At 42.1% G+C, this 26,951-nt stretch overlaps 1 protein-coding gene across 2 annotated transcripts in view; it reads left to right on the plus strand.

Annotated features, from left to right (window-relative positions):
• The window catches only part of FRMD3 (FERM domain containing 3), a 306,916-nt gene that overhangs the window by 126,774 nt on the left and 153,191 nt on the right, over positions 1-26,951 (plus strand). For both annotated transcript variants that reach the window (XM_040450325.1, XM_040450324.1), the window contains exon 2: positions 23,597-23,701. In XM_040450325.1, coding sequence (XP_040306259.1) covers positions 23,597-23,701 — 105 coding nt within the window. The remainder of the gene's footprint in view (positions 1-23,596; positions 23,702-26,951) is intronic.

The raw sequence follows: 26,951 nt of genomic DNA on the forward strand, positions 1-26,951 counted from the left end.
AGGACCTAAGGAAGCTAGAGAATGGGCAGGAAGTATGGTTCTGGTAAATTCCACATGTCAGAAGTAGGCTTCTGGCCAGGGCAGATCCTAGTCATTTGTACAGTTGGAGTCTGATGGGTGAGTGCCCAAAGGGCTAAAAAGTTATTCTTCCTTCTTTTTTAAAAAAGTTTATTTTATTTATTTTTGAGAGAGAGAGAGAGAAGGGCAGGGGCAGAGGGAGAGGAAGAGAGAGAATCCTAAGCAGGCTCCACACTGTTAGTGCAGAGCCCAATGTGGGGCTTGAACCCATGAACCGTGAGATCATGACCTGAGCCAAAATCAAGAGTCTGACACCTAACCAACTGAGCCATCCAGGCACCCATCCTTCTTTAAAATATTTTTTCTTAGTTCTATTCAAGTATGATTAACCAAACTGCATGTATTTAAAGTGCACACTATGATGTTTTGATACACCTATATAGTGTTAACACATCCATCACTTCACTATTCATCCATAGTTATATGTGTGTGTGTGTGTGTGTGTGTGTGTGTGTGTGTGTGTGTGTGTATGAGAAAGGAACACTTACGATCTACTCTCAGCAAATTTCTAGTAAACAACACAGTATTAACTATAGTCCCTGTGCTGTATATTAGGTCTCCAAAACTTATTCATCTTGTAACTAAAAGTTTCTACCCTTCGACCTACATCTCCCCATTTTCCCCAGCCCCTGACAACCAGCATTCTGCTCTTCATTTCTGTGAGTTCAACTTTTAGATGTATCGTTTATTAAAGTAGGATCTATGTGCTGCGTCTAGCCCCTAGGCATGCAGGTGGGAAGTAATGTAGAATGGTGAGTTTCTGTGGAATAGTTTGGTCTGAAACTGCTTGCTTCTCACCTAAGATATTGAATGAAGAGACATGGATTTGGAACTCCCAGCCCATCCCTCCTATAGCCTCTCCACTCACCCAACAAAGAGGCAGCCTAGCTTTACAAAGGGATATGTGGCATGGTAATGGTCTGTACTTTTGAGGACTTGTCCCCTCTCTCCCTCCCTAGCTGAGAGATTGGCAGATGATACTCGAAATCATTGTTGACTTGAGTTGGGAGTTGCATCGTAGGTGGGTTGGAGCCTACCCTCTCCTTGGTCCTACAGGACCTGGCTACCTTCACCTCTCTGACCTCATCTACTTCTGTCTCCTTTGTTCACTCTGCTCCAGATTCATCTCTGCTTTCCAGTGTTCCTCTGACCCATCCTGACACTCCAGCCTTAGCACCGTTGCCCTGTTTAGTCTCCCTGCCTGGGATGCATTTCCCTTACTCATCTCCTGATGCCTTCACATCCTTCAAGTCTTCGCTTAAATGTCCTCAAATCAAGGAGGCCTACTCTGACCATCTTTAAAAAAATTTTTAAGTGTTTATTTATTTTTGAGAGAGAGAGTGAGAGAGCGAGCATGAGTAGGGGAGGGGCACAGAGAGAGGGAGATACAGAATCCAAAGCAGACTCTGAGCTGCCAGCACAGAGCCCGACACGAGGCTCGAGCCTGCAGACCGCGAGATCATGACCTGAGCTGAAGTCAGATGCTTAAGCGATTGAGCCGCCCATGCGCCCCCTACTCTGATCATCTTCTTTAAAACTGCAGCTGCCTCTTCTACTCCCACACTGCCCTGCTGAGAAATTTCTGGACACATGTAAAGAGACAGCGTGATGGAGTGGAAGAAGCCTAGACTTGGGAACTAAATCAAACTGGAGCTTGAGATTTAGCCACTTGATATTGGGGCGGGGGCGGGGGGCTTCTAAGTATTTCTCTGGGTTTCTGTGTCTTCAAACATTAAAATGAGGTGACCTCACAGTGTTGTCGCTAGATGGGAGCACCCAGCCCAGGGCTTGCACAGAGCAGGTCTCAGTAATAGGTCTTCCTGGCCTTTCTCTCAAGCCACTTCCTCCTTTCCTCAGTAGGGGCTGACTGACACAGGAAGAGATTTCAGGAAGTCTGTTCCAGAAGAGGATTAATGCGTTTTCACAGGGTAAACATACTCACGTTGAAAAGTTAAATCTCTAATATATTACACTGAAATTGCTCTGGTTAGCCTCATCTTACCTACTCCAAAATGACTTTGTTAAAAGAGGAAATGGCCTGAAGCCTGAGGCCCAGATGGGAATTGACTGTTTTAATAAACCAGGCCTCTAACAGGCAGGTGATGTCACAGCCCTAGAGGAAGGTGAGAAGGGGAGGATTTTTCACTCTTGCCCCAAATCTTCTGAGGCACCCCAGCAAGGAGCTGGGTCATTAAGAATCATGTTCCCAAACCCCGGGAGGGTCAGCAAAAGGTACCTTTTGCGTCAGGGGCACAGGGATATGTGATTCCAGTTACTAAGCAACTTGCCCTTCTGGGCTGGACTGGCCTCATTATTCTGGCCTGTGGTGGAGGGGAGAGGGGAGCAAATCTGTTAGAGAATTTAGGGTTTGCTGCTACTTCCATTTGTGAGAGAGAAGATACTGGTCAAAAATCAGTAAGACACAGGGCTGATGTGTCCCTTCTGTGGTAAGAACAAGACAAAGAGGGGTCCCGACTTCGAGAAGAGGCTGTTGGGCAGACACCCATCCCTTAATTTTCCCTGATCACTTTTATGCTTAGGCCAGTGAATACTCAGGAAAAGAGAGAGAGAGACTGGAGACTCTTCAATGAAGAGCTCATTGAAAAAGAAGTGTTCTCAAAGTATGCACACCGCTTGACGACCTGTGACTTGGTGGAAAAGAACAGAAGCTTTAGAGAGGCACCGAAGAGCATTTGTCTTCGGTCCAGCTCGTACTTGGTAGAGCCTCAGTTTTCCCATCTGTAAAGTGGGGATGAAAGCAGTGCTGCCTGGGGAAGTGATTGGGAGGATTTGATAAGTTATATGTGTAAGTGGCTTCGCACAGTGCTACTAAAAGTGTGTGCTCTTGAGAAATTTGGATGTTTTGCCACTGTATGCAAGAGCGTGTTATGGCTGATTTTCTCTGAGGAGTCTCACATTCTCTTACAAAAGTTCTCCTCCATCTTTTTCTGAACCAACATGGGAAGAAACAGATAGAGGTTTACTGGTGGAGAGAGTTCTTTCCCCCCCAGAGGAGGGCAGGAGTTGGGTGACAAGGCAGAGAGCCACAGTCAGAGAGTAGGAACTTAATGAGTGGGTGTCCAACCGGCTGAAATACTAGAAAGGAAGGTGATAACTCACTCAGCAAGAGAGGGGCAGCCGATCTCCTTCTCAAACTAGTAACTTGTAAAATCAGGGGCAGGCATGCAGTTCCACATGTCAGCCTCCCGTTCTGGGTTGGCTGTTGTGTGCAACGTACCCTCTGCTGTCTTCTTTGTGGCCTCTGGGCTCAGCTTCCCATCTTGATGGGGGCCGCTTTCTGGGATCCTGGCAAAGAGGGAGTCAACCTTCGTGCCAGCAGACTCACAGCCTTTGTGCTCCCATGTGTGCTGCTGACCCACACGGAACTGAGTGTTTTGGGGGAACAGAGTGGAGCGTGTAATTCATTGCAGCATTCTCAGAGCTGTCTAGGGAGACTTTCAGGAAAATGGATCAGGCATTCTGTTGGTTCTGAGTCTGCCTCTTCCTTCTCTCCCCTTTCCCATAAAGGGATGAAAAATCCATCTCCAAACAGAGCTCTGGATTAGTCTGTCCTCTGTCTTCTCGGCATTTGAATGGTTAATCTTTGAATTCAGGTGCTGCTATGTGAATTGTGCCTGAGGATGCCGGTGGGTAGTTTAACTCTGCTCCGGTGATTGTGATGAAAGGAGATAACCAGAGGGCTCAGTTGAGCAGAGAGGCATTCTGTCTCTCCAAAGAGTCAAGTTGGGAGAAATAAAATTTGAGGTCTAGTTCCAGATGTCATGACAAGGAATGTCAGTCCCCAAACTCAAGCTGGAAGAGAGTTGGCTACTCTATTTTCCATCAAGCAACCTAATTTTGATGCCAATCTTCCAAACTGCCAGAGTGGTTGGGAGTTCCTCCATTGTCTTTCCTGACCTTTCCCTGACTTGGGGAAGCATGTTCATCATTGGCTATAATGTCCATATCAGCCTGTCCCTTGGACTTGGTAGGTTTTCTTGGGACATGACAAGCTGGTGAGGCCAGAAAGCCCAATGCTTGTGGTTGTGTTTCTTTCTCAAAAAAAAAATTTTTTTTTTTTGACACGGGGGGGAGAGAGAGAGAGAGAGAGAGCGAGAGAGAGAGAGAGAGAGAGCGAGAGAGAGAGAGAGAGAGAGAGAGAGAGAGAGAGAGAGAGAGAACAAGCAGGGGAGGGGCAGCAGAGAGAGAGGGAGACCCAGAATCCAAAACAGGCTCCAGGCTCTGAGCTGTCAGCACAGAGCCCGATGCAGGGCTCAAACTCACGAACTGTGAGATCATGACCCGAGCCGAAGTCGGGTGCTCAACCGACTGAGGTGCCCCATGGTTGTGTTTCTCTAGACCCACCACACCTTTCCTTCCTAATGGCTTTCTGCCAACACAGACCATGTCCAGGGAACAAGCCCAGGTCCATAGAGTATTTCCCCTTCTTTTTTAATCTGGAAAAAGTCTCTCCCCCCCCCCCCCCCGCCCCCGTGATTGATTGAAGATAGGCATAAATTCTTTGCTATTTCTCCCATTGAGAGGGAAAGTCTAATTGCCACTCCCTTGAGTCTAGGCTGGCCTTAAGGACTCACTTGTAACCAACGGGATACAGCAAAAGTGACGTTGCATGAAAGGCAACGTCTGCCTGGGTCCTTTGGGAAAGCTTATCCTGGGGGAAGCAAGCTACCAATTAAGAAGTCTGGCTTCCTTGAGACTGTCATGCTGTGAGGAAGCCCAAGCCAGACACGTGGAGAGGCTGCATGGAAGAAAGAGAAAGAGAAAGAGGAGACGGGGAGAGGGAATGGGGTAGAGTGAGAGAGGGATGGCAAGGCACAGAGGGAGAGAGGTAGAAAGGGATTCCATTGGTTCTATCTATTCCAACCAGCCCAGGCACCAGGCCTGTGAGGGAAGAAATGTTCAGATACTCGCAGCCACAGCCACCATCTGACTGCAACAACATAAGGGACCCTGGCAAGATCCATCCAACTGAGCTCAGTCCATACTCAGAACCATGAGAAATAATATTAAAATCATTGTTTTAAGCCCCCATTGTATAGGTAGAACAGTTTGTTACACAGCAACAGCTATGAACACTCCTCCTACTCTGTTTGGTTCAGTGGGTTTAAAGACTTGAAAGCAGACTCCAGGAGGTCCTGTCAACTGTTCATTTTCACTCTGTCACATGCATCCCCTGAGGTTAGGGATTACAGAGCCTGCTACCCCTTCAATGGGGGAAGAAGTCTGGGTAAGGGCAGGAAAAGTAGGGATTCAAAAATTCCCTAAACTAGTATCTCCCAACTTTCACTAATGCCTGCTTAAGTTTTGACTCCTATTAGAATGTCATTCTATTGTTGCTAACTTGGCTATTTTCAGAACTTTTTTGACTTTGTGAAGTTGGTAGGTAAAAAAAAAACAGTTCACTATGGCTTACTATTTTGAGGCATTTACTCTATATGAATTACTCGGTGAGGCCCAATGAAGAATTTGAAGACGAATAAGTTAACTTAAGAAAAGCTTGAGAAAAGTGATAAGCGTAAGGCGGGCATAGTCCTACATGACAACACTGAGGACCAGGCAGCATTCCAGCAGTTTCCAGAGGAGGATCCAGGTGTCCCTGAGGGTGTGGGCAGTCCGTGAGGGCTGTAACGTGGGGGTGGGTCCTGCAGCAAATTCTCGGGCAGGGGCAGGGGAAACACACCAATAACAGGATTTTGGTAGGTAGAATGGAGGGCTTCATGTTCATGCAGGAGAGTGGCATGAGGGGATCCTTGGTAGTAGGGCATTTTGCAGAGTATTTAAGTGATAAAATGAACTGGAAGAAAATGTGGAAAATAAACAACAAAACACACAACTGCTTGTACAGCAGATACATACTACTTATATAAGTTTTTGGATTCACCTGTTCTTTTTGACGAAGTAAGTCCTTACTGACATTGGCTAACATCTACTGACCGCTACATGAGTACCCTTTGACATCCCGTCCATACACAGTTCAGTGCCCAAGAAAGTAACTTTCCGAGTTGTGGTTTATAACTTGGAGGAACAGCGCTCATGGGTCAAGAGATGTCTTCTGATCTGGGAAGGTTCTCCCCAGGACCTTTCCTTGACTTGTAGGAGTAAACCTATCTCTTCTTCCTGTCTGGATCTTTGTAGTTAACCAACAGTTGTACCCTGTGGGGGCTTTCCTCCCTTCCAAGGGGCCTAGGTAGAATCTCTGGGAGTACCCATCATCCTTGTTTCCACAAAGCATTTGTATATAAACTCTGCAGTGGAGCACTGAACCCAGAATAAAGCTTCCAGACTGGTCTTCCAAGACCCTTCAGCTCCTCATGAAAAAGTCCTTGGCTCTACTGGCTTCTGATTGTTTTGTCTTTCTCATCTTCCAACTTTTGGATACATAGGTGGTGAGGAAAGATTAGGAGGCTCCTCACAGAGATAGGAGCTGACAGGTGTCAGGTGGAGGGAGGTGGAGGGAAGCAGAGAAAGTGAGTGTTCAGTGACTAGAGGCAGAAGCAGCAGAGAAGGACTATGTTCTGTGCTCAAGGAAGGCTAATACTGCATGCAGTTCCTAAGCTTTCTGTTCATCTATTTTTCTGATTCCTAACCCTTGCTGCCTTGCATAAGTGTTGCAGCCAACTTCTGTGTGTGCGTTTTGTGTGTGTAGTGGGGATATGGAATGGAATGTGGTAGAATTGCTGCAAGAGATAAGAAATTGGCTATGTAAAATGAAACATAAGTTACCATCTGATTTAATCTGTGACTGAGCAAAATTGGCAGAATTTTCATCAGGACAGTAATGAAGAGCCTATCTTGCAGCCCTGTCCCACTTTCAGCATACTTGCCAAGCTAAACCCCTCGGTCAGCTCTGGTCCCGCCCTCATCGCAGGTGTTGGCTTGGAGGGGTGATGGACACTTTCCACATCACCTCTTCTTATCCCAGAGCTGCCTCTTCTTCATCTCACCCCCCACCCCCAATTGTGTAGGTGCAAATGAATCCCCCTGAGTGCTAGCAAAGGAGGAGCCGCCCTCTGGGATGAGGAGTGTGGAAACCCAGAAATGCCTGTGCTAGGGTCTGGGATGGACCCTCATCATCTGCGCCAGCCCACTGTAGCACACCTGGGTACCCAGAAGCCCAGGAAGGTTGCTAACCAGCTCACGGCCATTGGTTGGTAGAGGCAGGGAACTCTAAGCCTGAACCAGACTTCAAAGTCACAAGCATCTTCATTCTACCCAGCCTCTTGCTTCTTCCCTTCTGGATGAAAAGGAGCTAGGACTTCTGGAAAATAATGATAACTAGGATTCTGGTTTGTGAGTCTTTTTTTAATATTATTATTATTTTTCAACGTTTATTTATTCTTGAGACAGACAGAGGATGAATGGGGGAGGATCAGAGAGAGGGAGACACAAAACCTGAAACCAGTTCCAGGCTCTAAGCTGTCAGCACAGAGCCCAACGCGGGGCTTGAACTCAGACCACGAGATCATGACCTGAGCCGAGCTGATGTTGGCCACTTAACCGACTGAGCCACCCAGGGGCCCCACTGGTTTGTGAGTCTTAAGGTTACTTCTAGCCAGTAGTCTGTGGGAGGATAGCCTGTATGTTCTCAGAGGAAACCAGAGATTAAACCTTAGTGATAAAAAGTGATTAGAAAGAAATCCATTGCCTGATAGTCAACTTAATGGTTGTTATTTGTAAAACAAAAAAACAGAAAACAAAAAAACTGGAAAAAGGAAATAGGCACAAAGAAAAACTAAAAATAACTCCTTTCCTACAGATATCACCATCAACATTTAGCCTTTAGGTCTCTCTTCTTTGTGTCTGTATGTTTATGTAAATCTGTATATAAATATGTACACATATGTAAAAATAGGAATTTTATCAAAATCCTTGCTTTCCTCCCTCACCCCCCATTTTAATGTCCTATCTTGAATATCTTAACATGCCTTCTTAAGAGTGAATCCCTAAAGGGGTTCTCACTTGATGCTCCATCTTAAGTATTTCAGTGCATTCTTACGTGTTGATAATGGTGCCATCAGGCTCTGTGTTGTGCATTGCTAAACAATCGACCAGAATATTCTTTGAGTATAAAGTGCTGGTAGATTGCAACTGATATTTTCCTTCCCACAGGAAGCCCCTATCTGCTGCTGAGAGTGTACAAATAAAGCGGGGGGTAGGGGTGCAGAGGAGAGTTAAAGATGAACGCTGGTTTGTAATAGATGACAATGGCTGTTAAAATTTACATCAATTATTTTCTATATTTTTAGTTTCATAAAAAGTGAAGCACCCTTGACTTGGGTTGCTGTATAGTCAGAAGGGATGTAAATATAACTGAGATGGTTTTCTTCCTTTGTGACTTGAAGAAATGGGGAGTGTGATAGTTGGGGAACCCAGTTTATGCCTTCCAGTCTGTAAATACTTGTAATAAATTGTTCTGGTGTGTGTGTGTGAGTGTGCATGTGTGCGTGTGCGTGCACATGCAGGAATTCCCCCAGCACACAGAGGGTTGTTTTAGGGGCTATGCGGGCTACAGGCCAGCTAATGGTCTGACTGTTGATAGAAGAATCTTTGAAAATGCCACTATTGAAATGAGACATCAGGCGTTCACAAAGTGGAAATTATGGAACCATGCTGGGTTGCTCTTTTGCCAGAATAAGGCATAGAGTTTCAGAGGGAAAAAATGCAGCTTGGAAGAATTAGGAATGGAGGTGGGTGGAGATCATACATTTCTAGAAGGTCATCCACCCAAATAAGGTTGGTGCTAGGGTTGTCAGAAGGGGTGAAGGGCATAATCTCTGTGCAGCTCTTAGCAGGAGCCCTCCTTTATAGTTGGCACTCAGTAATTTGTAGCTGTTAGGCCTGTTACGGTTGCAATCTTTACTACTTATCACAGTTAATTATAATTTCCTGCGGGGTGGCCATGTCCAGACATGTGAATGGCAGCATAGTGAAGACTGTTGCCCTGTGGGAATGTCCTCTTTCTCTGTCTGGCCTTATCAACTTTATCAGAATGTTTCTTGGGCAAACATGACCAGCTAGGACAGTGATATGTTTTGGGCCATTGCACGGTGCCCTTCAAAACCACATTACCTCTGTAGTTCTAAGAGCGCATGAGTGTTCAAGCCCTGCTTCTGCCTTGGCCTTCCCTGTTTCTCCTTCCTCCTCTTTCCTGGAGAAGAAAGAGGATTTCTTGCTGCAAATAAGGCTACTAACCTACATGTTACTAGGGAAGAGGTAGGGGGTAGGAGATAAAAGATAGTCTCGCGGGTTTGGGGAGGGACTTTTGGGGTAAGAGTTTTCACAGAACCTGGAGAGTATAAGAAAATATGAGGAGGCTGAGGGGGGTTAGGGAAATGTTGTGTGTTCAACCTTAGGTGCTCTGAAATGTTCCTCAAAAACTAATAATGAAGACTTGAATTGCTTGTAACTATTTTTGCTATTGACCTGCTTGTCTTTAAATGTGTCTGAGCTGTGTGGACTCCCTTAGATATATTGGGGCTATGTGTATACGATATTCTCTTAAGTTCATCTCCTGCCCTTGTTTAGTTTTCTTTTCTAAAGTTCTTGAAGGAGTTCTACGTTTAATTGGACCCAAGGTTTTTCTGTTTGTTTTAAAACTGTTAAGCTCGGTGTAGACATCTGTATGTAATTTCAAGAGAAATTATATCTTATTAAGCTCTTGGATGCATTAAAAATTTCATAAATAAAAATGATCTCTTTGTTCTCCCTGTATATGAATGGAAGCTCCTAATTGATGATTGCCATATTTTTCCTGGAGCTCTGTATTCTCAATTTTTAAAAATGATATGATCAGGCGATTCCAGCTAGATCATGGACTCCAAACCCACTGAATTGTTGTAATAGAGATGCCCAAGGTAAATGTGTGAGGATTATAAAATGGTATTGCTTTAGGTAAGTATTTAAAAAATACTCTGGAGAAAGGAGTAAATCTGGCATATTATACTAATTAAGCCAAGTGTTGGACCAGCCCTAGTATGATAGGTATAGGAATCTTCACAAACATTCTTTCTCTCATCCTTATAAGCATATGGTGGAATTTCATTTCCTTATCCTCTTTAAAGTCAGAAAAGATTTTTAACTTGCTTTGGATAATGAGCTGAAGTGACATATGTTTAAAAGCCAGTGTGGGATTTACCACATTCCCTTCCCACTGCTGTGGTGATGGTTGAAGCTGCTGTCAAGAGGAAGCTTCATTCTGAGTCCTTAAGCTATGATGAGAAAAGCTCTTCTCTGCCAATCAGCTCTGGCTGTGTGTTATAGGTGAGAAATAAACCTATATGCTGTTAACCCACAGATAATTTGGGATTCTTTGTTACTACAGCTTAACCTAGCCTATCCTGATTGATACATCTTGACTCCAACTTTTGATTTTTAACTTCAGTTTCAGCACTGATTTGTGGATTTGGGTTTGTTGAAATTCCTGCTGCTCTCTGGACTTCAGTTTTCTCATCTCTGAAATGAGTGGTTTGGATCAGATTCTTTCCACAGTACCTTCCAACTCCAACATTCTGTGGTTCTGAGAAAGTTAGTGCTATTCCCTAACTGTTAATATTTTTAGTCCTCTCTCTCTGGACTCTGAGAGCCTGGAGTTCAAACTTGAATTTTGCCATTTGCTTGCTGTGTGACTTTGGGCAAGTTGCTCAACCATTCTAAGCTTTATATGCCTCTCTTAGAAAATGGAAAAGCCACTAGCTCCTAGTGCTCATGTGGATTAAATCAGATGAATAGTTGAAGTAATTAAAAAAAAAAAAAACATAGCTCACAGTGCCAGGCACTAAGGAGAGTTTGAGCAGATGCCTACTGATTCCAATCTGAGAAGAGGAGGTGATGCCAGCCTCTTCTGTCCCTGATGTAGCTCAGGGAGACCATAGGGCCCAGCAGGCTTGGGCTGTCTGTTTCACAGTGCTTGTTAGAGAAATGAATGTTGCAGATCACAGGCTAAAATAAGGGGAAAAGGCAGATATTAAATTAAGATGTACTTAAATTTTGGAAGTATTGATTAAAGTAGACAGTTTGCTTATGAAAGTACTGTGCTTAGAATCTTATCTCCACTACTGGAGTGAGGAATCACTTAAATGTATTTTTTCCCTTTGGAACATTAAATAATGAAAGAAAATTTTTATGTCCACTTTAATTTTGGATAATTACAACATCATTTTCCTGAATTTATTTTCTTGGTCCATCTCCTGAGTTGCATTTCTTCTGTTCATATCCTCTCAGTTCCTCTGTTGGTTTCTTTCTTTTTTCTTCCTTACTTTTAAATTAATATGTTCGAATATTTTAGGTTTAGAGAAAAACTGACCAGAAAGTATGGAGTTCCCATCTACTCCCTTTCTGCCCACCCCACTCTCCCAAGTTATGTACATCTAGCATTAGCGTGGGTACATTTATTACAATTTTTTTTTAAAATTTTTTTTTCAACGTTTATTTATTTTTGGGACAGAGAGAGACAGAGCATGAACAGGGGAGGGGCAGAGAGAGAGGGAGACACAGAATCGGAAACAGGCTTCAGGCTCTGAGCCATCAGCCCAGAGCCTGACGCGGGGCTCGAACTCACAGACCGCGAGATCATGGCCTGGCTGAAGTTGGATGCTTAACCGACTGCGCCACCCAGGCGCCCCCATTTATTACAATTGATGAACCAATATTGATACATTATTATTAACTGAATTCATAGTTGATATTAGGGTTTCACTTTATGTTGTATAGTTTTGACAAATGTATCACGTATTCACCATTAAACCATCACACAGATAGCTTCACTGCCTGTAAAAATCCTTTGTGCTTTACTTATTCTTCTCTCCCCTCCCCCATCACCTCAGCAACCATTGATCTTTTTTTTTTTTTACTATCTCTGTAGTATTGCCTTTTTTAGAATGCCATATGTATGTATACAGTATGTAGACTTTTCACACTAGCTTCTTTCACTTAGCAATATGTATTTAAATATTCTTTATTTCCTTTCATAGCTTGATAGATGATTTATTTTTATCTCTGAAAAATATTCGATGTAGGGATGTACCACTTTGTTTAGCCATTCACCTGTTGAAGGACATCTTGGTTACTTACAACTTTGGCAATTATGAATAGAACTGCTATGAACATTTGTGTGCAGGTGTCTGTGTGGGCGTAAGTTTTTGACTCATTTGGGTATAAATACCTAGGGGCACAGTTACTGGATTGAGCCTGTGCTTAGTTTTGCAAGACACTGTCAAATTCTCTTCCAAAGTGGCTGTTCCAGCAGCAAATGAGAGTTACTGTTGCTTCACATGCTTGTCAGCATTTGGTGTTGTCAGGGTTTTGGATTTTAGCCATTCAATAGGTATGTGGTGGTATCTCATTGTTTTAATGCACAATTCCCTAATGGCCTATGATGTGGAGCATCTTTTCATATGATTATCTGCTACCTATGTATTTTTGGTCTGTTAAAATTGTCCACTTTTAAAGTAGGCTGTTTGTGTCTTCTTGTCAAGCCTTAAGAGTCCTTTATATGTTTTGGATACAAGTCCTTTGTTAAATGTGTATTTTGCGACTACTTTCTCCAAGTCTATGGCTTATCTTTTCATTCTCTTAAAAGTTTCTTTTGCAGAGCAGAGATTTTAAATTCTAATGAAGTCTAACTTCCCTTTTTTGTTTTTGTTTTTTCCCTTCATGGTTTGGGGTTGTATCCAAAAAGTCCTCACCAAGTTCAGGTTGTGTAGGTTTTGTCCTGTGATATCTTCTAGAAGTATAGTTTTGTGTTTTACATTTAGGTCTCTGACCCATTTTGAGTTAATTTTTGTAAAGGGTGTAATGTCTGTGTCTATATTCTTTTTCTTTCTTTTTTTGCTTTTGGCCTGTGGGTATCCAGTTGTTGGAGCACCATTTGTTGAAAAGACCATTTTTTTTCCCATTGCAGTGCCTTTGGTTTTTTGTCAGAGGTCCATTGACTATATTTGTGTAGGTCTATTTTGGGGCTCTTTATTCTGTTCTGTTGCTCTATTTGTATGTTCTCTGGCCAGTATCACACTGTCTTAATCACTGTAACTTTATAGTAAGTCTTGCAGTTGAGTAGTGTCAGTCTTCTGACTTTGTTCTTTATCAACAGTGTGTTGGCTATTCTGAAGTTTTTCCTTTCTATGTAAACATTAGAATAAGAGTACTTATATAAATTGCTGAGATTTTGATTGGGCTTGTATTAAAACTATAGATATAGTTGGGAAAAGCTGACATCTTAACAACATTGAGTCTTTCTATCCATGAACATGGTATATCTCTCTATTTATGTAGTCTTTATTTCATTCATCAGAATTTTGTGGTTTTTCTCACCTAGATTTTGTACTTATTTGCTATTTGTACATAAGTGTTTCTTTTTTTTTGGTGCTAATATAAATGGTATTTTGTTTATTAATTTCAACTCCCAATTGTTCTTGCTGATATATGGGAAAATTATTCACTTTTGTATGTTAGCTTTGTATCCTGCAGCCTTGCTGTAATCACTCATTAGTTCTAGGAAATTTGTTGTTGATTCCTTTAGGTTTTCTACTTAAACAATCATGTAATCTTCAAATAAAGAAAATTTTATTTCTTCCCTCCCAATCTGTATGCCTTTTGTTTCCTTTCCTTAGTGCATTAGCTAGAACTTCCAGTATAATATTGAATAGAAATAGTGAGAAGGAGCCTCCTTACCTTGTTTTTGATCTTAGGAGGAAAGCATCTAGTTTCTCTTCATTAAGTATGATGTTAAGGTTTTATAGATGTTCTTTATCAAGTTGAGAAAGTTGTTTATTTTTAACTATTTGAAAATTTGGGTATAACAAAATTAAGCATACCTGGGTTTAAATACTGACTATGCTACTTTCTTGCTATGTTGACCTTGGGTAAGTTAATTAGACTCTCTGAGCCTTGGTTTCTACACCATGAGGGAAAAAAAGACACTATGTTGAAATTACAGAAAGGATTGGAGTTGGAAAACTTTAAAATTATTTTGCAGTGAGTGCTTTCAGCAATTGGGTCTGTCAATGGCACTAAGCCCCAAAATGGGGGGGGGGAAGGTGGGGGAGGAAAAATATTTGGAGCACTAAGAAGTGGCAGAAATTCCTAAGAGCTGAAACGTCAAATATGAGTCCTCAAGCATTGGGATGGATCTGTGTGTCAGTCAGAAGAGAAAGGACCCTATGAATGCAGACACACAGCCCATCCTTCAGAATGAAAGCTGTGGAACACAGGGAAGGTAACAGTGGCAAAAAGAACCCTGAAGAAAACATTACCAAGTCCAAGGCACCCTGCCCGCTTAGACTTCTATGACACTCTTTCGGAAGACACCATTCAGGACCCAGATAATAAAGTGGCCAACCTGTCCTGGCTGCTGCTGCTTTTCATGGATGATGCAGTATTTCTCTGTCTTTCTTCCTTAGGGCTTTAAAAAATTTCCCCAGTCTTGATACTACTAAGCCTCTAGCTGTGAGGATGGCTACATGTAGATGGTCCCTGCTACAGTCCTAACTATGCCTTCTCCTTCTCCAAATGATGATTATTTATTGTGCACAAAAATTCCTTTAATCAATCTAGCCTGTATGTTCAATTATCTTAGCCATAATATATTATTACTACATAGCAGATGTATAGAATTAGGTACTTCAGCTTCTTGAAACCTTGGTTTTACCTTTTAAACATCTGGAAATATTTGAATAACACAGTAAATCAAAGCAACTTTATTGAAGTATAGTTGACCCACAATAATACATTCATTTCAAGTGTATACTATAGTGATTTAACAAACTTATACATTATGCTACACAAGTGTAGCTACCATCTGTCACCATACAACACTGTTAAAATACCATTGGCTATATTCCCTGTGCTGTACCTTTTATTACTGTGACTTACTCATTTCATAGCTGGAAGCCTGGATCTTCCACTCCCTTTGACCCATTTTGCCCATTCTTCTACTGCCCTTTCCTTTGGGAACCATCGGTTTTGGGTTTGTTTCTGCTTTTTATTTGTTTTGCTTTATAGAGTCTACATATAAGTGAAATCATATGATATTTCTGACTTATTTTACTTAGCATAATACCCTCTAGGTCCATTCATGTTGTTGCAAGTGGCAAGATCTCATTTTTTTATGGCTAATATTTGTGTGTGTGTGTGTGTGTGTGTGTGTATGTGTGTGTGTGTGTACACCATGTCTTCTTTATCCATTCATTTATTGATGGACACTTGGGTTTCTTCCATATCTTGGTTATTGTAAATAATGCTACAGTAAACAGAGGGATGAATGTATCCTTTTGAGTTAGTGTTTTCATTTTCTTTGGGTAAATACCCAGTGGTGGAATGACTGGGTCATCTGGTATTCCTATTTTTAATTTTCTGAGGACCCTCCATATGGTTTTCCACAGTAGCTGCATTCCCACCAACAGTGCACTAGAGTTTCTCTTTCTCCACATCCTCACCATCACTTGTTCTTTTTGATTCTAGCCATTCTGTGAGGTGCTGTCTGTGGTTTTGGGTTGCATTTCCTTGATGATTAGTGATGTTGAGCATCTTTTTGTGTGTCTTTTGGCCACTTGTAAGTCTTTGGAAAAATGTTTATTCAGGTCCTCTGCTCATTCTTAAATTGAATTATTTGAGATTTTTCGTGTTGAGTTGCAGGAGTTCTTCACATATTTTGGATATTAACCCCTTATAGGAAATATCGTTTGCAATAAATATCTTCTCCCATTTTTTAGGTTGTTTTTTGGTTGATGGTTTCCTTCATTGTACAAAAGATTTTATTTTGGTGTAGCCCAAGTAGTTCAATCAAGCCACAATATTTCCTTTTTTTTTTTTTTTTTTTTACATTTATTTATTTTTGAGAGAGCATGAGCAGGGGAGGGGCAGAGAGAGAAGGAGACACAGAATCCAAAGCAGGCTCCAGGCTCCTAGCTGTCAGCACAGAGCCCAACACAGGGCTCAAACCCACAAACTATGAGATTATGACCTGAGCCAAAGTTGGATGCTTAATTAACTGAAGAGCCACCCAGGCGTCCCAAGCTACAATATTTCTTAGGCTAACAAATGCTTGTCCTTCACAGTAGAAGCAGAACAATTTAGTTCACCAGTTTCTCATTATTGTTCTGTTTATTTGCCTATGAAGATCAATGGATTGAAGACCTTGCTTCACAAAAGAAGTGCAACTTCTAGGGAGAAGGCTTACTCCTGGCAACAAATCACTCAGTTGCTGTTCAGGGCCTTGTAATTGTCTAGAAGCCCCTTTGGAGTTTCTAGGTATTCAGATGGGAATTGGATTCTTCCTTCCCTATAGAAGAATCAGCAGAGACTGACCATTCTGCTCTTCCCCCGATTTGTATGTATGGAGGCCACCCCTTTCAAGAGCGACTCGTGTGAACATAGGGAGCTAAGCAACAGGGCCCTTCAGACAAGTCCTACAGCGTTGATTACCAGAAAGCAAAGTCTGGCAGTTTCACTTCTGTTTGTTACAGTGGGGGCCATGGTACCTTCCCCAGAATGCACTGTTCCTAGTGTGCTGGGTTTGTGTTTGATTCTTATGGTTGTTGCCTACTCCCCTTATCCCAGTGGTCCTCCCTAAAGTCTCTGGTCTATGTTGAGCTCTTCTTCCCTGCCAAAGGGTCCTAGGACTTCAGTGGCTACATGGCTCAAGCTGTGTCCACTGAGGACTTTTTCTGGCTGTGGTTCTCCAGCACTTCCAAGGAAAACTCAAGGAACACTTTTGAAAACCTCTAATTTGCCTCATATCAGGGTTGTAAACTCAAATTTTTCTAGGGATTAAGGAAGTGTGGGGAATGGAAAATGTGGAAGATACTAGAATGGGTGGGAATGTTGCAGACTGCAAGGTTCACCCTCCATGGAAAAGGGGAGCTGATACTGAGCTCCAACAGACTTTTATGGCCCAGCTTCCAGACCCTCCAGCTTTTCAAGAGCATCCAGCAGCCAGATTTTCTGAGCAGGATCCCAATTTAAAGCTGCAGAGACACCATGTTGGTCAAGTAAAACATGGTAGATGGACTCCACTCCTTGGCTCATTAGTTGATAATCTCTGTGATTGTGTTTCCCACTGGCCCTAAATTGTCTTTTCTGTACTCCTGGCCTTGGCCTGAGGCATTGATTCACTTTCTCTCTTGAGTGGAAAATTTTGAGTGCACCAAGCAGAAAAACCAATTTGTACTAGTTGAAACAACAAGGAATCTTGTTGGCAATCCTGGAAGTTCACACTTAAAGTGAGCATCATGTTTGGTAATCTGGAGACACAGATTCTATTTCCCTGTGACTATTTTTGCTCTGCCCTGTTGGATTCATCCTCAGCCTGGTTTTAGCATGGCTATAACAGTTCCAGGCCTCCACACCTTTGTATAACAACATCCAGAGGGAAGAGAAAGTGTCTTCCTGAAACTCTCTCAGGAGAGTGAACAAGAGCCATCTCAGAAACTCCAGTTGTTCCTCATGTCTCATTGGCCTAGACTGGGTCATGTGTCCTTTCATGAACCAATCAGACAAGAGGGGTGGGATTCAAGCCAAGCTTGATCCCTGGAGTTAAGGGTGAGTTATAGTTTGCTGAAGCTCAAGGACTTTGCATGTAGTTGTGTGCATGTATGTTATTCGCGTGTATGCATGTACATACCTGAACAAAATCTGGGTTCTATTAGGAATGACAAAGTGGTGTATGGATGCTGGGCAACTAACCAATGGCATCTATAATGCGGTTTGTATTTTATAAAACTGTCCAGGCCTGGTGTTGTGGTGGATAATCCAGTTCTTTTCTTTTCTGCCAGTGTCTCAATTCAAGGAATCAGGGTACTTGATACTGACTGCCCCTAAATTCTTGTATTGTTTCTTCTGTGTCTGCTTAGAGAATGGCAGCAGATAGGTGAATTGAGTTCCTCCAATATCTTGGGCATAGGTGTTGGATCAGGGTTTGACATCCTTGCAAACAATGTTTCTGAATCAATTTTTAAAAATCTGTAACATGGGGAGAATATTAGTTGCCTCAGTGGGTTGTCAGGATATTAAGTGCAAAGTAAGTAACATAGTTCTTGGTGTATGATAAATGTTCAAGGAATAGTTAATTATCATGATATTTATTTCATCCCTAAAGGTAGCTGTTCTAACTCTAAACCTTGATTTGTAGCAATACATTGGGTAGTTTGGACCGGTACTCTTCTCCTCATGTAACCAGTGTCTAAACGGTAGCAAAAATGTCTTGCTTTGGAGTTTTAGGAATTAGGGATTGAAATATGCCATGCTTTTTCACTGAAGGCAAGCCATGGCTGATTTAAGCCAATTGAGTTCTCTTGCTCTTCTTCTTTTTTTTTTTTTTCAACGTTTATTTATTTTTGGGACAGAGAGAGACAGAGCATGAACGGGAGAGGGTCAGAGAGAGAGGGAGACTCAGAATCAGAAACAGGCTCCAGGCTCTGAGCCATCAGCCCAGAGCCTGACGCGGGGCTCGAACTCACGGACCGCGAGATCGTGACCTGGCTGAAGTCGGACGCTTAATCGACTGCGCCACCCAGGTGCCCCGCTCTTCTTCTTTAAGCACAAATATTTTGTTTTTGCTTCAGTGGAACTAGGGAGTCGAAGTAAATGCACCATCGGCAATTAGTTGCAAGAGGAGTTAAGCAATAAAATTGAGCTCAATTAGTTGCAAAAGGAATTAAGCAACAGAACTGGGTTCTTTGTCTCTTTGTTCACTTTTTCTTTGCCAAGAGGCCAATGCTGGGAGGCAAATACTATTACTCTCACTTTCTTTGTATCTAAAAGGATCTATGAAATCGGATACAAAGATTTAAGATTCAGATAATTCTTAATATTTCTGGTAATGACCTCTTACTGGGGTACAGTGCTTTGCAGTTTGCAAACTGCTTTCACATCTTACAAACCAGATCTTAAGAGCCGTGAAATTATAAATTGTTTTGTTCATGATCTCTAATCCCTGTCCCAGTGTCTTGCATAATGGATATTTAACAAATACATAAATGAGTCTCAAATCCACCCCAATGGATTACTCTGAAAGTTACCATTATTTCTCTTTTACACAAGAAGAAATGAAGTCTCAGATTTCATGATTTGCTTAAGGTCAGCCAGTTGGTAAGTGGTGGAAACAGACTCTAACATAGTGGCCTGTTCTTTTCTTCCAGTACATACTTTGGGGTGGGGAGGAGAGATGGGTTTTTTGAAAAGTAGGTTAGTTTGGGATTACAAAAATTAGGTTCCTTTTCAGGCTATGGGAGAGGGTCCTGAGTGAATGTGATATTATTGCAAAAAATTCAGGGATGAATACATACTCCAAGAATTGTCACAAAATGGGCAGAGGAGGTGGAGAGAGGACCCAGACCCCTTTCTTTACACATTGGAGTAAAGAATGCCCTGGAGTAAAGAAAGCCCAAACAGAACCCAGAACCTGGTGGCAGTTTAGATCTGAGCATCTCAAACTCTGTGGTGAGACCAGTACTAGATTTTGTTTCTTCAATCTGTTTTGGACTAATGCTTGTTAAAACAAACAAACCCAAAAACACACACAATGAGGGTCGCCCGGGTGGCTCAGTTGGTTGAGCGTCCAACTTTGGCTCAGGTCATGATCTCATGGTTAATGAGTTCAAACCCCACATTGGGCTCTGTGCTGACAGTTCAGAGCCTGGAGCCTGCTTCAGATTTTGTGTCTCCCTCTCTCTCTGCTCCTCCTCCACTTGCGCTGTCTCTCTCTCTCTCAAAAATAAACTTTAAAACACACACACACGCAATGAAAATAAAGTACTCTTAATTTCTGCATTTATTTCATGCAGAACCAGTAACAAAGAGTTTACAATCTTACACGATCCATAGACCATATCTTGACTAGCATTGGTTTAGGTTTAAAAAAAAAATTTAATGTTTATTTTTGACAGAGAGAGAGAGAGAGAGACAGAGCATGAGCAGGGGAGGGGCAGAGAGAGAGGGAGACACAGAATCTGAAGCAGGTTCCAGGCTCTGAGCTGTCAGCACAGAGCCCGATGTGGGGCTCAAACTCACAGACTGCGAGATCATGACCTGAGCCGAAGTCAGACACTCAACCGACTGAGCCACTCAGGGGCCCCGGTTTAGATTTTTAACACATTAAAAAAATGACAATGGAAAAAAAATATAATTATAATCATGATATTTTAAGTACAGTATATGTAAATCAATTCACCATGTACTGCAGGTGGCGAGGACCAGTATTGGGACATAAGTTTAAATGTGTGTGATGAATACATTCTTTTTTTTTCCCCAATGCTGTTAGTACATTTCTGAGACTGTATAACCTCATTTAGAGACAACATCCAAAGTCTGTACTTAAGGCACTTTCTTAAAGCACGGATCACACACTTACATGTCCTAATGTTTTTCTTCTGTCCTGTTGTGATAAAACACAATTAGGTAATAGTTCTAAAGAATTTATATTAGCTGTTTGATCCCCCCCCCATTTAGTTGATATTGAACATACAGCTGCTATCTTGTGGGAGAATAAAAATTTTGACATTAAAAGGAAGTCCTTCTACTTGAAATTCTTGACAATCACTTCTCCACGTAGACCTTGAAGAATTTTGGGGAGAGTTGGCTAATTCTGCTGTTTGTGGAATCTCCAGTGCGGGGACTTTAGTGTCTTTCCGAGGCCCACCGTTAGTTCCTAGACCCCAGGTTTTCCATGAGAAAAAGCAATGCCTCATTTAGTCATTCGATAACCTCCAGCGTGCCAGGCACTGGCTTAGGCAGCATGTCAGGGTGGTGAACAGTGGCTTATATGTCCAGGAAGCTCAGGAGGAAGCAAGTGGATTCCAGAGAATCAATTCCAGAGAATTCCAGAAGTTGGGGCTGGGAACAGAACCAGTGTTCACCCCAAGGCCCTTCCTTGCTGTGAGGTGTGTGGAACTGGCAGCTGGACCTGCTCACACAGCTGACCCTGAATAGGCTCCTCTGACCCTTGGTACTGGGCCGGGTGGTCTTTTATTTAGTGTGAGAACTGGGCTTCATGCACAAATGATAATAAGAGGAAGTTAAATGCCTTAAGAACACTGTCCAGATTTCCAGGCAGAGCAGAGCAGAACATGAGGCTGTAAGCTGGCTTTCTTGGCAAGAGGCAGCGACACAGAGCATCTCAAGATGACGAGGCTGGCTTGTAGCCTGCAGATGCAGAGGCAGTGTTTGTTCTTAAGAATGGAAAACACTTTCATTTTTGTGACTTGAGGAGTAGACCATTCTCAAGGGGAAACTGGGCTTTGTTTTCTGGTGACGTCTGGAGACAGGTACAATTTTTGCACTTCTCACACATGGGGGAAATTCCCCTGGACCAGTGCTTCTCAAACTTGAATGAACATGTGAATAACCAGGGGATCTTGCTAAAATGCATGTTCGCTTCAGTTGGTCCGGAGCTGTGCTTGAGATTGTGGTTCCAACCAGCTCCCTCCCAGGTGATGCTGAGGCCACTGCTCTGCAGGATTGCTGGTCTGTGGGCAGTGCTCCCAGGGACAGGGGCCTGGTGGCCTGGAAGCGTGGAAACTGGCCTCCCCTGCTTTTGTGGAAGATCTTGATTTCTGTTTCAGCCACATTTGTGTATTTCAGTCAACACATAGTCTACAATGGCATTTCCTTTTCTCAAGGGTCTTACGTAGTATGAGAGTATGTATTGGTTGATGTGTTCAGTCATTTAAAAAAAAAATCTGTTGCACTTTTGAGTACATCTTCAGGGCAAAATGCTAGCTGCCAGGCCCAATCAAATTCTGCTTAATCCCACATCATTGCAAAGCATTGCTTTGACCCACATATCATGTGTGTCTCACATATGGTGGGGGCAGTCCACCATAGCAAATCTGAATGCAGAGAGCTTAGCAATCCCATCATAAAATGATAGACTCATGTTGTGTTCGGTGATTTGATTCTTCAGCAACCTCTTAACTATGGATGCATTACAGAGTAAATCTGTAAAAGGAACTAAATCCATCGATTATGTTCTGGGCATTAGATTCAGCAGTCATCAGGCATAGCTTGTCATTTGAGCCTCCTGGGTTAAACACAATTAGAGAAATCTAAAAACAAATTCCATTTTGATGCTTTGTCCCTCTTTGAGCTACATCAGATGGTTTCCTCTTCTAAAGGAAGTAAAGGCTCAGAGTTTATTCAAAATTAAACTGAAGGTAATTTCAGGAGAATTGGGGCTTCATATCATATTATGTACGTATATGCCGCAGTCCTTTATTCAATGCAGCGCATCCCAGATCAGTGAGTGGCTTTTTCATCAACTTCCTGAACTGATGATGGTAGTTTCTAATGAAAAGATAATCGTGTAACAGATCAATCTGATCTTCCAAAATTATTTTTAGTAGCTTAGAAGAGTAGCTCACTTAATATCTCTAATTTCTTCATTTATTTTTGTGGTTCACATTCCACCCTAAAATATTCCACGGGTCTGTCAGTGACTTTGATTGAAGCAGAAATTAATCTTATCAAATATCCTGATGAGGGCTTGGAAGAGTCTTTGCTATTAACAGGGTTTTGTGGTAATGGTATTCATCTTAATCAGATTTGGCTGACAAAGCTCTCACTTCTAGAATTTTAGAAGGAAAAATAATCTAACCAACTCATTTTGCCCATGTGAAACAGCTGCAAAGCTTGCCTAAGGTCCCTTGGGTCACTTGGAATCCCAGTCTGCCCTCTCCTCTCCCCCGCCATCTCCCACAGTGCCTTTCCTTTCCTTATGGATGTGATGCGTTGGCTTTGAGGCCTGAAGCAGCAGGTTTCCCACCTTTCTTAGTAGGAGGGAGGGTGTTCCATCTGATACAGTTCACTGTAGTCCTGTACCATCCAGACTGTGCCTTCTAGCAGAGTAGCAGTATATTCACTAGTGTTCCAGGGAGACAAATTGCTGTTGTGGGAGTCCAGATTCTATAACCAGGTGGCCTGGGGCAATTCCTACCTTCCTCTGTATGGGCTGTGGGACTCTGGGAAAGCTGCTGAGCCTCTCACTACCTCCGTTTCTTAAGACATAATATGAGGACCTTCCTCATAGGATCATTTTAAGGCCTGGATGAGTGACTACCTACAGAGCAATTACAGAAAACGTTCAGGTGCATTGTGTGTGGGTTTGTGAACTCTGGGTCTCCACTAGGTACTGACTTGTTAAAGCAGTGTTCTGAGTCATAAATAGCTTTAGAAAAATCAAATGGCCTATAAAAGAGTAAAATAGAACATATACATTTCATTGATGCAAGGTATTGTTTTGTGTCTCTTTGGCTCTCTTTTTAGTGTTCCTTTGGTTTTGTGTGTGTGTGTGTGTGTGTGTGTGTGTGTGTGTGTGTGTGTGTTTAATCATTCACAGCCTTAAAAAGGCTGTGGATTGTAGTTAAAGGAGTTTGGGAATCCCTACTCCAGGGACTGGAGTGAGTTAATCCAGTCTCTAAGGACAGACCTATGGTGTGAATGAGGCACATTTTAGACATGAATGTACAAGGTGAGCTCTAGTTGAAACTTAAATGTGCTTCTTTTGCAGAGGGAGACCAAAGGGCAGTTTCTTATTGACCACATCTGCAATTACTACAGCTTGCTGGAGAAGGACTATTTTGGCATTCGTTATGTGGACCCAGAGAAGCAGCGGGTAAGAGCCAACCTCTGTCTGAACCCATTTTGGGGAGTGATTCAGGCTATGGGTGAGCAAAGAGGTTCCTCTCAGAGAAGTCATGATGTATACTTGTTCTCATGGTTATTGACCACATAAGACCGACAAGCCTGGTGTGTGTGTGTGTGTGTGAGTGGAAGAGTTTGGCACTATTCCCACTGGACTGGGTAGGACAGGAGAAAGGAAAACTTAGACCTTTCCAGAAAGCTATTCCCACCCAGTTCCTGTGTCTTTGAGAAGGTTTGACAAACATTGGTTTCAGACAGTCATGACATAAAATCTTATTGTGGAGAAAATCTACTTCTCACTGTAAAAAGCTATTGATAGAGAGGGGAACAGGAGAGTGACTGCTTAATGGGTACAAAGTTTTCTTTTGGGGTGATGAAAATGTTTGGAACTTGATATAGGTGGTGTTTACACGACATTGTGAATGTACTAAAATGGTCAATTTTATGTTATGTGAATTTCGTTTCAATTTTTAAAAAAGCTTTTGGCAGATGAAAGGGTTAAGATACTTTGAAAGCTGCTCTTTGAATACCACTAAATTTGACAACCCCCACTGTATCCTTGTTCCTGGATATGCCTATCCTTCTTGGTATCTGTTGATTTTGTAAGAGAAAGTAGGGGAGTCTGGCCTTTTGAGCTGGGTACTGCACCAGCACATATATATTTATGACATACGTTGGATTCAGTGATACCTGTCCTTCACATCCAAAAGGTCTCAGGAATCTCCATCCTGGGCCACCACTTGGGGTTTCCCATTCCTGCAACCCTGCTGTGGGCCCCAGCTATGGATTATAAGGCCCTGTACCTGCTCTGATGTCTGCTTTTTATCCCCCACTGCCAAGCAGGGGTCAGCTGGGTGGTGGTCTGGGATGGGGGAACAGGTCCTCTTTGCCTTCTTTAATTTGCTCTCCTCCTATTGGTGTCCCCAGTCATCTTTCTCTACCTTGTTCCCTCCCCACAGTCTTCGTTTCATATTTACTGACCCAACACAATAAGGAGAGGCTTATAGAGTGTATTTTTGTAAAGGAAGAGGCTGTCTAAGGAATAGATTAGATTTTGTTCTGAAACATGGGGAATCAGTTCCAGTAGGACCTAATCTTCTGTAAACATATACAATGCAGTGGCTCAGAAAGAGATTTTGCTTTCCTGTAGCACTTGCAGGAACTCTTTAACGGGCCATTTACCTGAGAGGAAGGTAGCAGGATACTGGTGAGGACAGAGTGCTGACATGAGGTCATGGAGGGGATTCATATGGCATTTCCTACTGTTAGCAGTGGTTCCCAGACCTGGCTCTGTAACAAAATCACCTTAGGGGTTTACTAACAATACTTAGTATGGACCCTATTCTAGACCTCCTGAATCAGAATACCTGAGGCTGGGACCAGGAACATATATTTTAACACATCCTGATTCTACATTTGATGTAGCCATCCCAGCTTTGGTCTTCAGACTGGTATTGGGGACCATGGCATAAAGATATTCATAGACATAGCTTCTTGTGGCTTATGAAGATATTAACCTTTTATGGAGAGAGAAACAGATTCAAAGATATTGTGGCTTGCCCAAGGTCCTATAGCTAGTAAGTGATGGAGTGAGTGTTGAGTTTAGGATTATGGTTCAAACCCTAATCCCTGTAGGTCAAGTAGACTCTGTGGATTATATTAGCAATCTAATCACCACTGAATATAGATTATTTTTGTGTAAAATTCTATCAACTCTAGAAACCTTACCTGCAGAAGTAATTCCAGCAGCCATTAGTTGAGCAAGTCTCTAGTCTTCTCCACAACATTATAAGGAAGGGGAAAACTGAGGTGCAGAGAGGGTCAGTGGCTTGCCTAAGGCTACATGACTAGTAATTAATGGTGGAAGGATGGTATTTGAACCCAAATTCTTTCCACTCCTCTTCCAAGTGAAAAATTGAAACATAGCCTAGACCAGGGACTTGTAAACTTTTTCTGTAAAGGACCAAATAGAAAATATTTTCAGTTTTGTGACCCATACAACCTCTGTCATAATTTTTCAATTATTTTATTCTAGTGGAAAGCAGCCATAGACAATACCTAAATTAATGGATGTAACTGTGTTCTTCTAAAACTTTTTTCCAATAAAAGTATTTTATAAATAGGCAATTTGCCATAGTTTGCTGACCCTTGGCCTAGATAATATCTGGAAACCACTTAAGTGCATAAGCTGTTTTCATTTTGATTCATTGGGAAGATATTAGATAACCTAATAAGAGAAGTCTTTAGAATTGGAATCAGATGTTTGTATGAACTCATAGTTTAAAAAAATACAGAAACATAGATGGGCATGTGGGATAGTATGCATATGTATATATTTCCAAGTTCTGTTTTCTGAGATGTCCTAGAGGCAATGACCCCATATTAGCAATGAGCACACTTATCCTCTAGATCTTGGTTTCTAAACATCACTTTCTAATAAAAGGAACAAGGACTCCTTGAAGAAATGGCTGATTCTAGGGCTGAGGCAGGGAAATCACAAGATGAGCCTGGAGCATGTTGTGGTGCCTGGAAGTAAGGAACTGCAAAAAAAATAAAAGGTCACTAGAAAGGCACAGAGTGAACCTGAAAGAACTGCCAGTGACCCAAACTGGAAAATCGGAGTGCAAAATAAATAACGATAGTATTGGATTATAATCCATTAAATAAAATATCCATGAGTCTTAATGGTATAAATAATTGAATAAATAAAAGGGGAGAAGAAGTAGCTCTTCCTTACAGAAGAATTCCAATTAATAAATGTAGAAGGAATGAGAGAAATAGAAAACTACTGTTACAACATCACCGTGATTGTTGTGGGCAAGATTCATTGATGAAAGCTAAAATTAGTGGGCAGAAGTTTGAGAAGAAACAAGATATTTGTATAGTCTCTAAGTGCCCTTCCCCCAAGATATTTTTTAATTGCAAAGGGGAAAAGCCTAACTTTATAGTGGAGAAACCTGGCAGGCACGACTTTAATGAGGCCATCAAGGTTAACATCACCAGTAAGAGGACCTACCAACATCATCGACACCCTGATTATCCTGCACTGAGAAGGGCACATTGTTTCTGTGGTATTCTTCCCAGTAATGCATAACTTTGTTCAAATCTTTAGGAAACCTAGGAAAAACTGAAGTGAGAGAGACATTCTTCAAAACAATTTACCTATATTCTTCACAAGCATTGAGGCCATGAAAGACCAGGAAAGACTGGGGAACTCTCTA

Source organism: Herpailurus yagouaroundi, unplaced genomic scaffold (assembly GCF_014898765.1).
Source record: "Herpailurus yagouaroundi ecotype Mexico unplaced genomic scaffold, PumYag 201, whole genome shotgun sequence".
In the NCBI taxonomy this organism is placed as follows: domain Eukaryota; kingdom Metazoa; phylum Chordata; class Mammalia; order Carnivora; family Felidae; genus Herpailurus; species Herpailurus yagouaroundi.